We start from the raw sequence: 12901 nt of genomic DNA on the forward strand, positions 1-12901 counted from the left end.
TGATTACGTAATGACTTGCCACGAAGGGGGGTTACATGTATGATGCTTGTGTGTTTGAGGGGATGATACTCTGCACTGTCCTTAAATTGGAAATGCATAACGAAAACAAATACCAAGCGAAACAAATAGAACATTTCAGAAGTGAAGTCTTCAGGATGCGTGCCTTGATGGATATGACGCATAATAATGGATATCCAGCTTTCTGACCCATCAATTGCGACTGTGGCTTGTTGTGTCTTCTTTGCCACTGTTTCAGAATGAGCGAATAATATGTGTACTCAATGTAGGGAAATTCAGTACGACTGATAAGAGATGAAAGTGTAAACTGAACTTGCTACTATAGCTCTTGATTAATTTACTGACAGCACAAACTATCTCACCATCTGCGAAAGAACGGATCGAAGATACATATAAAATTGTTCATTCTGCGATTATCGACTATCTACCGCAAAGATCTCCTCTTTGAATAGTCGAAATACCAAGAACACTTTGCTCATCCAGTTTAAAATGAATCCTATAGAATCCCCTAATATGAGACCTCCACCCTCATATGATTCTCGAGCTTCTCATGATGATAGAATCACAATAGGCGATATGTCTTTACACACTTTACAACCTACAATACTTACGAAACCTCAGCAGAAGAGAGTACAAGAGATGATAAGGGGATCAATGAGAAGTACAAAAGACGAGAATACCCCTTCTGACCCTTGGATCGATGGTTTGACAGATGATGGAGGCAGTTTCTTTACTGCTAAAGGGACTATCAGATCTTTGAGACCGAAGAAGAATCACAAAGGTATTGAGGAGGACGAAGAGATAGTTGAAGAGGTACTTGTTTTGGTAAGACAAACGAACGAAGCCACCGTGAGTGAATCTGATTTTCATCGCCGTCCAGATAACATAGCATACCGCGTACTTATCTTATTGTCGAAGCTGACGACGAGCGTGGATATACAGATATCGAAAAAGGCAAATCATGATCAAGAATGGTCATATGGCGAAACGCCAATGCCATCCAGAGTATTATACCTCTTCCATCCGCCCAAAGCTCCCACTGCCGAATTCTTCCCGTCAAACGTCAATCTGAATCCTTGGACATGGCTCGAATCAGCTCGTGAGAGTTTGGAAAGGGCTTTCTGGGGTATACTTATGCCTTCTGTTAGCGGAGTAGTAGGGGTTACTGAAAAAGTTGGAAACAGTTTCGCCAAGTGAGCTATACTCAATCCAATTTGATAACATATCACGAAGGGCCTTAACGTTCTTTGATTTAGCATTGTCAATATTCTACCTTCTCCAGCAACTTTACAACTTGAAGGGTCGATAGCTTGGCAGACCAGTACTTCGGTTCAGCATCCTGAAGATCCAAAACCTGAGATCAATAATAAAAGCTCAACGTATAGCTTTTCCGCTTCGGCTTCCCTGAGAAAGGAATACCAAGCTAAACAGCATTTTTACGATCAAGAAACCATATATACCCTACGAATGCCTTCTACAGAGCCGTCGATCAAGGGCGAGATCGATATTGAACCAACCGCTAAACCTGTTCGTATAAGAAAGAGGGCAGCTATACCATGGAACCATGATGATGATCGACAAGAATTAGGCTGGGGTAGGAATATCAATATGCCAATTGGGATGAGAGTGTGAGGTTGATTGACGTTAGTTTGTATCCTTTACAATATTGTTGAAACCGTAATTAAGCGTCGCCGTCCATTTTGTGCGGTTATTGTATGCTACATACCCCATGTATCCTTCGACTTGCTCTTTTGTAAGCGATGTTACGTACACGCATCCTGAGCACCCATATACGGAATCCGCTTTAGTGTATCAGAACAGACCCGCTTTCATCCCGATTGCTCCTGCCATCTTCTCAATAAGTACCACCCCGCATCTTCCAGCTGTCCATCCCTAAACTCCATCCACCAGTCATTCTTGTCACCCCCTAATACCTGCGCAACAATTGTAGCTTCAGCTCTTCCTTTTCCTTTTCCTTTTCCGTTTGCTGCGATAGTATCGTGTTCCAGTACCTCGCGCAATGTTGTTTGCGGGACATTTGTTCCTTTTTCGAAACATGCCACCTCTTTCCACTCTGATCTACTTGTCAAGTCATTACCATAAATATCATGGAAGAAAGATAATCTGCGCATGTTCTCAAGAGAATCTCCTAAAGAACTAGTATATATCCTATTTACTATCCCACCTGTCTTTTGCTTACCCCGAATGTGACAGTCGGAGCTGTTTATCGCGTCATTTCTGTATTTGAATTGTGGGTATTTGTGTGGTGACAGTGCGGCATTTAGCTTCGTTCAAATTACCGGTATAGTATAAACGAAAATACCTCTTTGTCTGAACGGTCTTCTCCCAATGACGATGCCGTGGATCATACGTAAGGGGGGATGGTGATCGAGATGGTCAGGTAAGTCATACTTGGTATTGGTGGAATAGTCGTAATCTGAACATCAAAGAGTCGTCAAGATTAAGCACACACCTTTGAGTGTTGGACCCGGATATACTAGTGGTCTTTGTAATGAGATCGCAGTCCCACGTAGCAGTCATTAGAAAATTGATAACGCTCTCTTGATTGATCTGAAAGCTCGGCTAAATGTGTTATGTGAGGTAGCTACATTTTGTTAGCACGTAGCAAGATCAATGATCTTAGGCTTGTCAAGAGAGTTAGATAGGTGCGTTTAGCGTTAAAACACCAAGAAGGACATTTACGTAACTATTATCCCCGCAATGTAGTTTCAATCAAGTGCGATCGTCGTCTCGTTTGACTCAGATACGGATTAGTACGGTATGTCATGTCATGGTCAGAAATGTTATACCCCTCGTGATTATGCTCAGACTTGTACTGTCCTGGTCGATCAAGTATGCCTTTGTACAACAAAGTTGGTCTTTGGCGAGCTTGAAGGACGATTCATGAGAATGCCATAATCACTAGTGTTTTAAACAATAGGTTAACCATAAATTTCCTATCTGATGTGCAAGGCACCATTAAGTTTAAATAATTAAGGCGTCACCCGTTGTTTATATTTGACAATCATCAGCCTATCCATTGAGCTATCCACAATAAATCGCGGAGACTGGATGCCAAGGAATTCGAGGCTTTTTTAATTCTTGCTGGCGATCCGAATAAGCACAATCGCTAAGACTCGCTGACAGGCTTTGCATGATCATAACATGAACGCGTCGAGCTACAGCCCTTCGGGCTTAACAGCCTCCCCCATGGTATAATGAGTGCCAAATCGTGTTGAACAAGACTTGCACATATATCCTTCTTTTGTTTTCTATCTACCTCAAGTCATGTTATTAGCATCATTTAACGTATACCCTATCTGACCATATACACTCTTTCAACAAAGCAATACAACATCTTTACAGATTTACGAATTACGACTTTTACGCCTATCAAGACAACTATCAAATGAGATCTTACCTATTCGCCTTTCTCACTCTACTCCTGCTAACTTTCGTCCAAGCTCAGCCTACAAGGACGCATGATGATGAACCTGGTAAACGCGTTCCACTACGTGCTCGAGCAGCTCGATCTTTCAAACGATCTTTGTGCAGCACGAATGCAGAATGCCTAAGAAAGGGATTGCCGCTTTTACGGCCTTTTCGAAGAGGAACAAGAACTAGAAGTGCAATCAGACCTCGTGATTCACCAGCTGCGGACGAGTGAGTTCGGGTTGTGCAAATCACTGATCAGATAGGGAGATTTAAGTTGACATCCGTCAATCACTCCCGTAACAGAGAAACTGGTAGCTTGCAAGTCTTCGATGCTAATGGTAACAGCCTGGGATATGTTTCCAAAGTCATCGATGACAATAGTGGTGGCTATACCATCACAACGGTATGTTCTATCCCAAATTTTTGTCAGCCAAAATACGCCTCCTTCAGGAAGTGCTGACCAAATATCCATTACAGGACCCCACTGAAGCGGTTTCCTTGTCATTTACTTCAGACGGCTCAAATCCTTTCACAATCACCATTTCTTCCAGTGACAGACAAGCTGGTTTTCCATATTTGGGTGGTGGTGAGTGTCACGGCGGTTGGCCTTTGTCTGGAGTGAAATATGTGTGGTCGTAAAATATCTGATGCCCTTCACCGTATTTTCAGTATTCAACGATAATACATCCAATATGGGTACGGGATCAAGGTATGATAGCTCAATAAGGCTTCTTCAGGCAACCTGAGAGAGAGAGGCTGATGAGTCCTAATTCAATCTCAGTGCCTTTGCGGTTCTCGGGGGTTTATCTAGAACAAGTGAGATGAAACGGGAAAAGAACAACAAAGCGAAGTCAGAGCTCATGAATACATATTTTTTTTTCTCATCTTATAGTTTCCGGTCCTGCTGTATCCGATGATACTGGAGAAGATAACACCCGTCAATTGTATGGAGGTTCAGAAACCTCAATAGTGAGTAAATAACAATTCCTCGTGACCATTATACGCAGATTTGGAAGGTTTTGATTTCAAGCTTTTAGTTCCTTTATGACTCCAATACACAAGCTATAACTGGGCAATGGACAAATACAGATGATACCAAAGTAGATACAATCTTTTTCTACGGTTCGGATGAAGGTTGTGAGTAATTTACCATTTTTGGAAACGTCAAATCCAAGAAAACAAAAAATTTGCTAAAGTTTGTGATTCTAAAAGATGATTTGGGAATGATCGCTCCTGAAGACTACGATGCGTTTGCAAACAATTTTGATGCAAACCCACAAAAAGTTGTCAGTCATTTGAACCGCGCTTCTACCAATTGTATCTCAGGCTTATTGTCCCTTGCTTCACATAGACAATAAAATTCGTTACTACTCCGACACCCTCAGTCTAAACTATAAGACGAATCGATGTTATACATGATTGACTCTAAACACAACACGGCATACTGTTTCTCCGTCAATCTGATTTCATCTTTGGCGTTTTGTGATGTATATAATGTCTTTTGGCGAACTGCAATCAAACTGCAATCAAGAAGATGAGGAGCTTCTAGGTCAACACTGTCACCTGAAGCCAGTCTTTAGCTCGATGCAACCGAATGATACCATTCATCCGTTCACTAAGGGTATACGCTAAAGGCAATGGGCAGATCCTGTCGAGCCGTGAGGCGACTAAACGCAATCGTTAGGGTGAGGACGTATGGCTGATACAACCGATTATCAAGCATATATTATCGCGGAAATCCCCATGGCATCCTGCATTATCGAAACCGTTCAATTTCGATGATTCGGCTTTTGAGGATGAGCGCTTTTCCCGTAACCTTCCCCTTTATAGTGTCCTTGTTGAAAGGAATGTCTTACCTGTCGTCCGATCTGTGGACACCTTGAAAGACACAAGTGAACACCATTGCCAATCTACGTGACTACAGCAACAGGACATGGAAAAATACATACATCGAACAATTACCTTATTACAACAATGCCCATGTGGATAAGCGAGTAGAGAGATACAAATGCAATGATTAGCTATTAATTGACAATGTGATTCCCCTTTAACCAATTCTCGTAATATCCCATATTGACCTTACCCATCTCATCCAATTTATTTTGGTTGACCGAACTATCATTATTCAGGATCTCACTCTTACTTTCATATCCAATTAAAGGTGGATTAGTATTTCCTTGAAGCCCTTTCATCCAATTACTACCTAAATTAAGGGTACCTAAATGAGGATAATGTTGTTGAAGAGGTGCAGTTTGATCATCCATTCCCTCTCCTTTCGACATTTTGGCTACCCTAATGTAAAGTTGTAAATCTTTCTCTTCGACCAAAGCAGTTTGGAAATCAATATCATCGGAAGAGTGATATTTAGTGTACCATTCATAATCGTTGATTCGCTTATCTAGATCTGGAGGATCCAATAATGACGCTATCAGGTTCTCAATTGGGTGGATCTGATGCGTATGCTGTGGGTTATCGTCCTTTTGATCCTCTTGCGAGGTATGTGGCGTGGAAGTTCGAAGAGATGATGAACCTGGGACGGGTGCAGGGGCAGCCCATCGACGGGCAGTGCGGCGGATTCTAGCGGAAACTTCCTCATAAGCTCCAACTCATAATGGTCGAGTGACATAGATGCACTTACGTTGCTTGATGCATGGTAGGAGAACCTAGCTCGGTCTGTACTCGAGACTCGAATGGACTCGCTAACATCTCGTTCTTCGGCTTTCTGTGGTCAAGCGCCCAAATCAGCTGCACGTTACCCTTAGGTCTTTCTGGTAACTTACGCATGGAATCTAGTTGTGGAGTTCATCGTACTGTAACCACGGCCCAATCAGCGTATAACCAATTATACACTGTACACCCCACTCACAAAGCATAAAGTCTTCCAAATTGACTAAGTATATGAGGCTTGTAATACTCCTTGTAGACCTGATTGATCGGCGCTAGCTCGTCGTACTTTGGTTCCTCAAGATGCGAAGGGGTAAACCATTGTTTGTAATTGGGTCTAGCAAGGTCATATGTGGGTAGACTAGGTTGTACACCGAGCTGTTGTAACGTTCAGATAATCTCTTAGCTCTTGGACTCGCCAGGCCGCAAGTGGGTGGAGGGCAAGGAGATGTCAGCAAGACCTACAAACAGGTTGATCGCAGATTGTTTGTCCGCATCTATGGGCACGTAGATAAGCAGTCAGATCAGAGCGTTGAGGTGTGTCACCCAGCTTACCAAGCATTGAGTTGTTGTAGAATCGTCTGATGTTCTCCAATAGATCCCGTGAGTGACTACTCCACTGAGCCGCTTTCGTCCTTCTATACGTATCTACCCGATTGACTAACGCACTTCCGGTGTATTGCCAAGCGAGCGCTACACTCGGATCGATCAGCAGCTAATTACTAAACAGTCTTGCAACGGCCAGCTGAGGATGACTCACTGTCCCCATGATCATGGTACATTTCAGTCAAGACGTCGACTGCATCGCAAGAGAAAGGCAAATGTGGTGTGCCTATCAAGCCCAGAGCGTAGAGCTGATGCCCGAAAGCTCGTTTCGCAATAGCGAATTGCGCTGCATTGGTACGGTCCAAACAATCAACGCAATTGACTCGAAGTATACCATGTTGTAACAACGGTTTATCACGGTGTGGACCGGTCCTTCAAATCCACCCTCGGGATCAGTTTAAGCTCGGCACGCAATGCCAAGGTTATGAGAACGTACCCAACTTCGTTTCGTGCCGGACCTCCGTGAAAGAAATTAGTAGCTTGTATGGCTTCTTCGCAAACGTCCTCCAGCACACCCATGACATCTTGATGTCCACTATGAGATAAGTCTGTGTCAGCTAACAATCGTTTCAGCCTGAGTCTGAACGGACCTTTTGGCGGCCTGAGACATATCCCAGGCTATATACTGCATCTTCTTACCCTCAGGTAGGAATTGGTTGAGGTATTCTGCGCACTGACCGTACTCGGCGAGCAGTTTGCTCTCGCGAGGGACCGTCTCCTTTGATTTGATGAGATTAAGGATGAAGATCGGCGCTCCGTATCGACCTAAGAGGTCGTCAAAATGCTTTGCTGCTGGGGTATAGAAGGGATCTTTGATTGTAACTGAAGCAGATCAACCGATCAATAGAATCCCAGGGGTCAAAGCGCAGAAAGCAAATAGCAAAGGGGACTCACTCTCGATTGGAGGTCTCGGTGTCATTTGATTGCTCTCCTGATGCCACATGACAGGTATACTGCCTCTATACTGCACAAAGCTCGTATATGCTCCATATCCGGCGCTCAAATCGGAAGCTGAGTGATTTTCATACAGTCGTGTGCGACTTCCGAAACTCGTCGACAAAGGTTCAGATACTCTGTTGAGATATGTATGAGCTACCAATGTCTCCTCACGCACTGGCCAACTCACATCTGCTCAGTCTCTACTTCGTTCGCCACGTGACCCTGCCTTATTGTGAGCGACTAAGCACCTAATCATTTGTTTGCAGTCCACACTCACATGCTCGTTTGCGCCTCGAGTCAAAAACCTAGCTCCCGCATAGTGTCTGGAACGTCTTGCTATCAATGTCAAATAGACGGTTCTCGTGAAAACATTGATCTCTGCTTGAATTAGCTTTGATTCCAAAATCTCTCTAATAAATAGCTCACTGGCTTGATCCAAGAAGCCATATATGAGCGGTAATACCCATTGACTTCTTCCTTTGGGAGTTTCAACGTCGAATGCTGGAGATAATAGGTAATGATTCCACATAAACCGCGTATTCCATCGTCGATTTTGCGGCGACACGGTCAGATTGGTCTGCAGTGAGTTGGTGATGTCGTATGAATAGCTTGTATAGGAAGAGAGGTCTATCAGCTCAGGAATATAATGTCGCACACGTGTATTAGGTCGGCTTACGAGAAATAGAAATTCTTGGTCAAATCGACGTGCTGAAAGGTGTGAAGCATTCTACATTAGATCTCTTCATTAGCTAATAACGACAGACAGTACCACATCTCAGCTCACTTAGTTTCCTGAGCAGAGCGTTCTGACTTGCTAGCTATAGTGATGAGCTGTTCAGGGAAGTCAGCTGAGCTCAGTTCGATTTAGATTGTCTAGCCCACGGTAGTCTCGTCGCAATGATATACTGTTCTACGATTAGCGCCACCCTCACTGAGAGCGAAGCGATGATGCAGTCCAGCTTACTATAGTGTCCTCCCAGTAGCCCTACCACAGACCGCTTGGTGATCAAAATTAGGTACCATCCAGCAGTAAATTTGACGAATCCGACTATACCGCTATCATACTGAATCAGCTGGTGCAACGGACCCATCAGGGCTTGAAGTGCCTGTCGATCACTCACTGAAACTCGAGAACTTTCTCTAAGCCCCCTTGACTTTTATTACCATCCTGGACCATGCGCAGCAACAGATCAAGCTCATCGCCATCATACACTGTCTGGTCTTCCACTACATTCAGCACAGTGGGATCGGTACGATCGATCTTGAGAACCCGATGGGTATCCCCTGTAGAAGCTGTGATATAAAATCGACTGATGACATCGACAGAACGATGAGCCAGTAGCTTTCAAGGCTTGGACCAGACTTGTATTGACATACCTTTTGGTCTCAAATAGGGTGAATTTCGAAAGTGAATTTAGGTGATTCGGATCATCGTGATCTTCTGGCTCGGTGTTGTCTTGTTCCTGGACGGGACCTTCGGTAGGCATGCTGAGTGATGCCCCCCTCTAATTATCGCGCCGTCAAATGGTGGGCAGAATGTGCAATAGTGACCGACGTGTAAAATCATTCGAAAATGTAGATGAAGCGAGCTATTGGGTATAAAGGTGTTATTGAGCGTGGACCACCAAGTGGAGGGCGATAACTGACGCGAAGACGGAACCAATTTCATCCACATACAAAGATGAGGTAAAGTAAAATCAATTAGTATCAAGGAAATATGCATACAATCTCAGATATATGCTTCACTTCAACTCATCGAAGCTCGACTCACCAACAACTAATCACGATCGAAGAGCAAGATCGCCCGGAGCGCAATGACCCAAACAATTCCTGCCTCTTTACCTTTCCTTCGGTCCCACTCTATATTCATTCCTTCGTCTTCATCAACCTCCACTTCGCAGGATGATGATTGGGAGTTAGTGGAAAAGCAGTCGGATGACTTGGTTGGGCAGAAGTACTCGAGGATGGTCATGAGAGACAAGGATTTGCTGATCGCAATGGGCAGAGAAGTCAGGATGTTGTCGCTGGCCGGAGGGGACGGGTGGGAGGTGGAAAATGGTAAAGTCGGTACTTACAAGGTATGTTGTCAATCTCTCCATTCCAGTGACATATATCTCGACTTGCAAGCTGACCACGATAACAGACGCTCAAATCAACAAGCTTGACATTCACGATACATCACGTTATCCCAAATCCCAATGGAAGACTGTTAGCAGTCGTTGGGCATCATCAGATAGTGGTGTTAGTCTTGCCTAAGAGCAGCTATTCCAGCTCGCCTGGAGAAGTCGAGTGTCGGTGGGTCGCGAGAGTCCCCTTCGATGTGTGATGAAAGCTGAGGCGAGACTCGTGCAGGGCTATACCGATCGATGAATTCCAATTTTCCCCGTCATCAAATGATATCATCTCGAAAGTATCTTGGCATCCATGGGGAGAAGGAGGTAACTCTTTATGGGTTCTAACGGCGGACGGTAAATTAAGGTGGGTGATTTTTGGCTCAAACCAGTCCCGAAAGCTGACTGGCCGCTTAACATCATGCAGGGAGTACGACATATCTCAGCCTCATGATGCACTTCAAACATTCAATTTCCTGCCTTCCACATCTTCATCATCTTCGACAAAATTCACCGCCATAGATCCACTTTCACGAAACGCTACATCATTCGCTTTTTCACCATTAAGCTCGATAGGCTTCTCACCATTGATGGTTTATGTGCTGATAGCCAATGGAGATATATATACAATGGGACCTATTCTTCCTTTACATACTGAGATGCCAATACGGTATCTTCAAGGCTTGAAGGCGTATTCGGAAGCGAAATTAGCCAGAATTCAAGGTGAAGCTAAAGACGTGTTTGGTGCAGGTTCAGCTGGTCTAGGAAAGGTATCGTTCCAAAATCAATGGGTCGAGTCGCTGGTCAAACAAGTCAAACTCAACGAAGAAGCTAAACAACGCACAAGGGAAGAAATTCCAGAATCACCGTTATCAAGAAGAACAAGCTTGTTATCGCGGTCGACAAGTATACATTCAGATGCTTCGACGAAACCTAGACCTACGGAAGGTACCGTGAGGATACATCCCCCACACTTGACGGAATCTGGTGGACCAGCACCAGGCCCCCATAGAGCTCTTTTGCGTCAAGGTCCTGCCGTATACTCGCCTGCACCGCAGGATATCGGTAACGGCGATGAAGATGAAGAGCAAGCTGCCACTGACCTGCTAGTCTCGCACGTTACTCCATCAGAAGAGTATACCGGTGAAGGAGAGATTGTGATTGCGATAGCTTGGTCAGGAGGCAGGGTGGATATAGGTCTCGAGGTGGATAAGCCTGAGCCAAGATGGCTTAGCTCTAGGGTGAGCTTATAGCCACATCTCGCACTGTGCCGACTGACATCCTTGTAGGATCCAACGATATCAGCACCGATCCTACCTATCGTCGAATCAGTGTTGCTCCCCTTTCCGCAATTTGATCCAGACACTATGGATAATAATGCGCCAACTTTCTTGCGCGATCCACTGTACCGTGACGTGTTCTACATCCAACATAGCTTCGGAGTGGATTCGATTGACATCAGATCGTGGCTGAAGGAGCTCAATAACGACGAAGCGCAAGGGGAATTATCTGCGAGTCAGGTTTGCAGGCATGTTGAGTCGGCTGGGTAAGTCATCTTGTTGACCATGGAATCAACGGATCGCTGAACGGCTCCAATTGTGTAGCTCACCGACCAAGCCTATCGTGGGCATGATCAACTTTTGCAATATAAACTTAGGTTACGGTCTTGTGGCACTAGCTTCCACAGGTCAAGCTGCTTTCGTCGAATTGGACTTGCGTATATCAGATTCTGCTGCTTTACTCCCCACAACTACTTCGTTGGAGAAAATGACAAATAAGGTAGACGAACAGGATTCTCACTCGTTGTTGTTAGTGAAACCACTCGATTTCGATAAACTCATCACGACCATTCATAATCCTTCCGTACCTTATAACCCTGTGTCGAACCTTCGACAAAAAATTCCCGATGCTTCCAAATCCATCAACGAAGTCAAACCTGATCATTTGAGAGTACTGGGTGAGATATCAAGTCAAGTGAGAAATCGCTCTCAAGCTATACGGAATGCTTCGCAAATCGTCGAGAACAGATTAGATCTTCAAGTCAAAGAGTTGCAAAGGCAGATCAAACTGTTGAAAGAATGTCAGAGCAGGGTAGCAGAGTTGAAAAAGAATGCAGCTATTACTCGGGCTGAAGAGCTTTTGGAAAGACAGGAAAGCTTAGGTTCCAACTTGGATGGAGTCGTGCGCAAGCTGAGCGAAGAATTTCGACCAGGTATTGGAGATTCGGAGAGAAAATGGTTTGATGAGCTTGAAAGATTGAGAATTAGGGTGCGAGGTGGAAGTGGGATAGTGGGAAAGGGTAAAGCGTTGACCACCAGAACACAGATAGTAGGTTTTCCGTTCGATTCCTTGTCCAATCTAGTTGTGTTATACGGTGTGACTGATCTAGTCAATGTGTGTGTGAATTAGCTGCAGGAACAACTATCAGCGATAAAACCTATCCTTGCGCAAAGTCAAAGCCGTCAAGTAGAGGTAGAAGAAGTAACTCCGAGCCAGACGTACGGCAGCAAACAGTTGAAACCCCTCGAGGCTGCTCTGAGCGTTAGGTAAGTCATAAATCCCTTGTCTACATAGTCATCGGTGCGATCCACGACTGATAAGTCTCGATATTTCGCAGGTCCGAGGAGTTGAGGAGATTGATGAAGCGTATGGAAATGTTGGATTTACGAGTGGAAGCTTACGGCGGCGCAGATGACGGTTAGGTAGATCGAGGAATGTTAAACGAATCACCTTGTCATATCATGCACGCATATTGCGCGTTGCTGTCATGCTGTATGATTATCATGCATGTTGACGTACTCTAGACTGCAATTACATACATCTGATAGACTCCGATCGTTCATGCAGCAGGTAAACAGTACACTGACAGCTCTGCCGCCAAGAACGATGTCTGCTTAGCAAGAGCGCTGACTAAGAGGCCGTTTCACAAATGCGGCTGACTTTGGATTTATGTCACAAAGAGGATATCATTAGCATATCGCGTGAGTTAGAGTGTGAAGCTAGGCTCGAAACAGGAGAGATTTCATCCTTTGTGTGCAGCTTAGATTACCGAGTCGACATTCCTTCGGCTCAAGCAAGGGAGGATGACAGGTCCCGAAGCATAAAAGTTTTTCCTCGTCTGTATTCGT

General features: G+C 44.6%; 4 protein-coding genes across 4 annotated transcripts; 3 read left to right on the forward strand and 1 right to left on the reverse strand.

Annotated features, from left to right (window-relative positions):
- Positions 1 to 507: 507 nt before the first annotated feature.
- Positions 508 to 1650, forward strand: I206_107490 (uncharacterized protein; the record flags this gene model as incomplete). Its single annotated transcript, XM_019157532.1, has 3 exons — positions 508 to 867; positions 961 to 1211; positions 1275 to 1650. 3 exons carry the CDS (start codon positions 508 to 510, stop codon positions 1648 to 1650), a joined length of 987 nt encoding a protein of 328 aa, XP_019009172.1.
- Positions 1651 to 3427: 1777 nt separating this feature from the next.
- Positions 3428 to 4843, forward strand: I206_107491 (uncharacterized protein; the record flags this gene model as incomplete). Its single annotated transcript, XM_070203531.1, has 9 exons — positions 3428 to 3681; positions 3757 to 3856; positions 3931 to 4039; positions 4123 to 4162; positions 4235 to 4269; positions 4346 to 4422; positions 4491 to 4590; positions 4666 to 4739; positions 4805 to 4843. The coding sequence occupies 9 exons, from the start codon at positions 3428 to 3430 to the stop codon at positions 4841 to 4843; spliced, it is 828 nt and encodes a 275-aa protein (XP_070059632.1).
- A 634-nt stretch (positions 4844 to 5477) lies between these two features.
- Positions 5478 to 9149, reverse strand: I206_107492 (uncharacterized protein; the record flags this gene model as incomplete). Its single annotated transcript, XM_019157534.1, has 19 exons — positions 5478 to 6030; positions 6092 to 6175; positions 6234 to 6263; positions 6320 to 6495; positions 6583 to 6614; positions 6673 to 6810; positions 6878 to 7095; positions 7160 to 7258; positions 7314 to 7545; positions 7618 to 7796; positions 7850 to 7884; positions 7940 to 8040; positions 8089 to 8270; positions 8339 to 8389; positions 8447 to 8493; positions 8545 to 8567; positions 8627 to 8718; positions 8784 to 8972; positions 9040 to 9149. 19 exons carry the CDS (start codon positions 9147 to 9149, stop codon positions 5478 to 5480), a joined length of 2571 nt encoding a protein of 856 aa, XP_019009174.1.
- Positions 9150 to 9476: 327 nt separating this feature from the next.
- Positions 9477 to 12475, forward strand: I206_107493 (uncharacterized protein; the record flags this gene model as incomplete). Its single annotated transcript, XM_070203532.1, has 8 exons — positions 9477 to 9740; positions 9806 to 9957; positions 10015 to 10140; positions 10201 to 11014; positions 11063 to 11319; positions 11378 to 12101; positions 12183 to 12319; positions 12391 to 12475. The coding sequence occupies 8 exons, from the start codon at positions 9477 to 9479 to the stop codon at positions 12473 to 12475; spliced, it is 2559 nt and encodes an 852-aa protein (XP_070059633.1).
- Positions 12476 to 12901: the final 426 nt, after the last annotated feature.

The sequence above is a fragment of the Kwoniella pini genome, chromosome 11 (assembly GCF_000512605.2).
Source record: "Kwoniella pini CBS 10737 chromosome 11, complete sequence".
NCBI classification, from domain to species: domain Eukaryota; kingdom Fungi; phylum Basidiomycota; class Tremellomycetes; order Tremellales; family Cryptococcaceae; genus Kwoniella; species Kwoniella pini.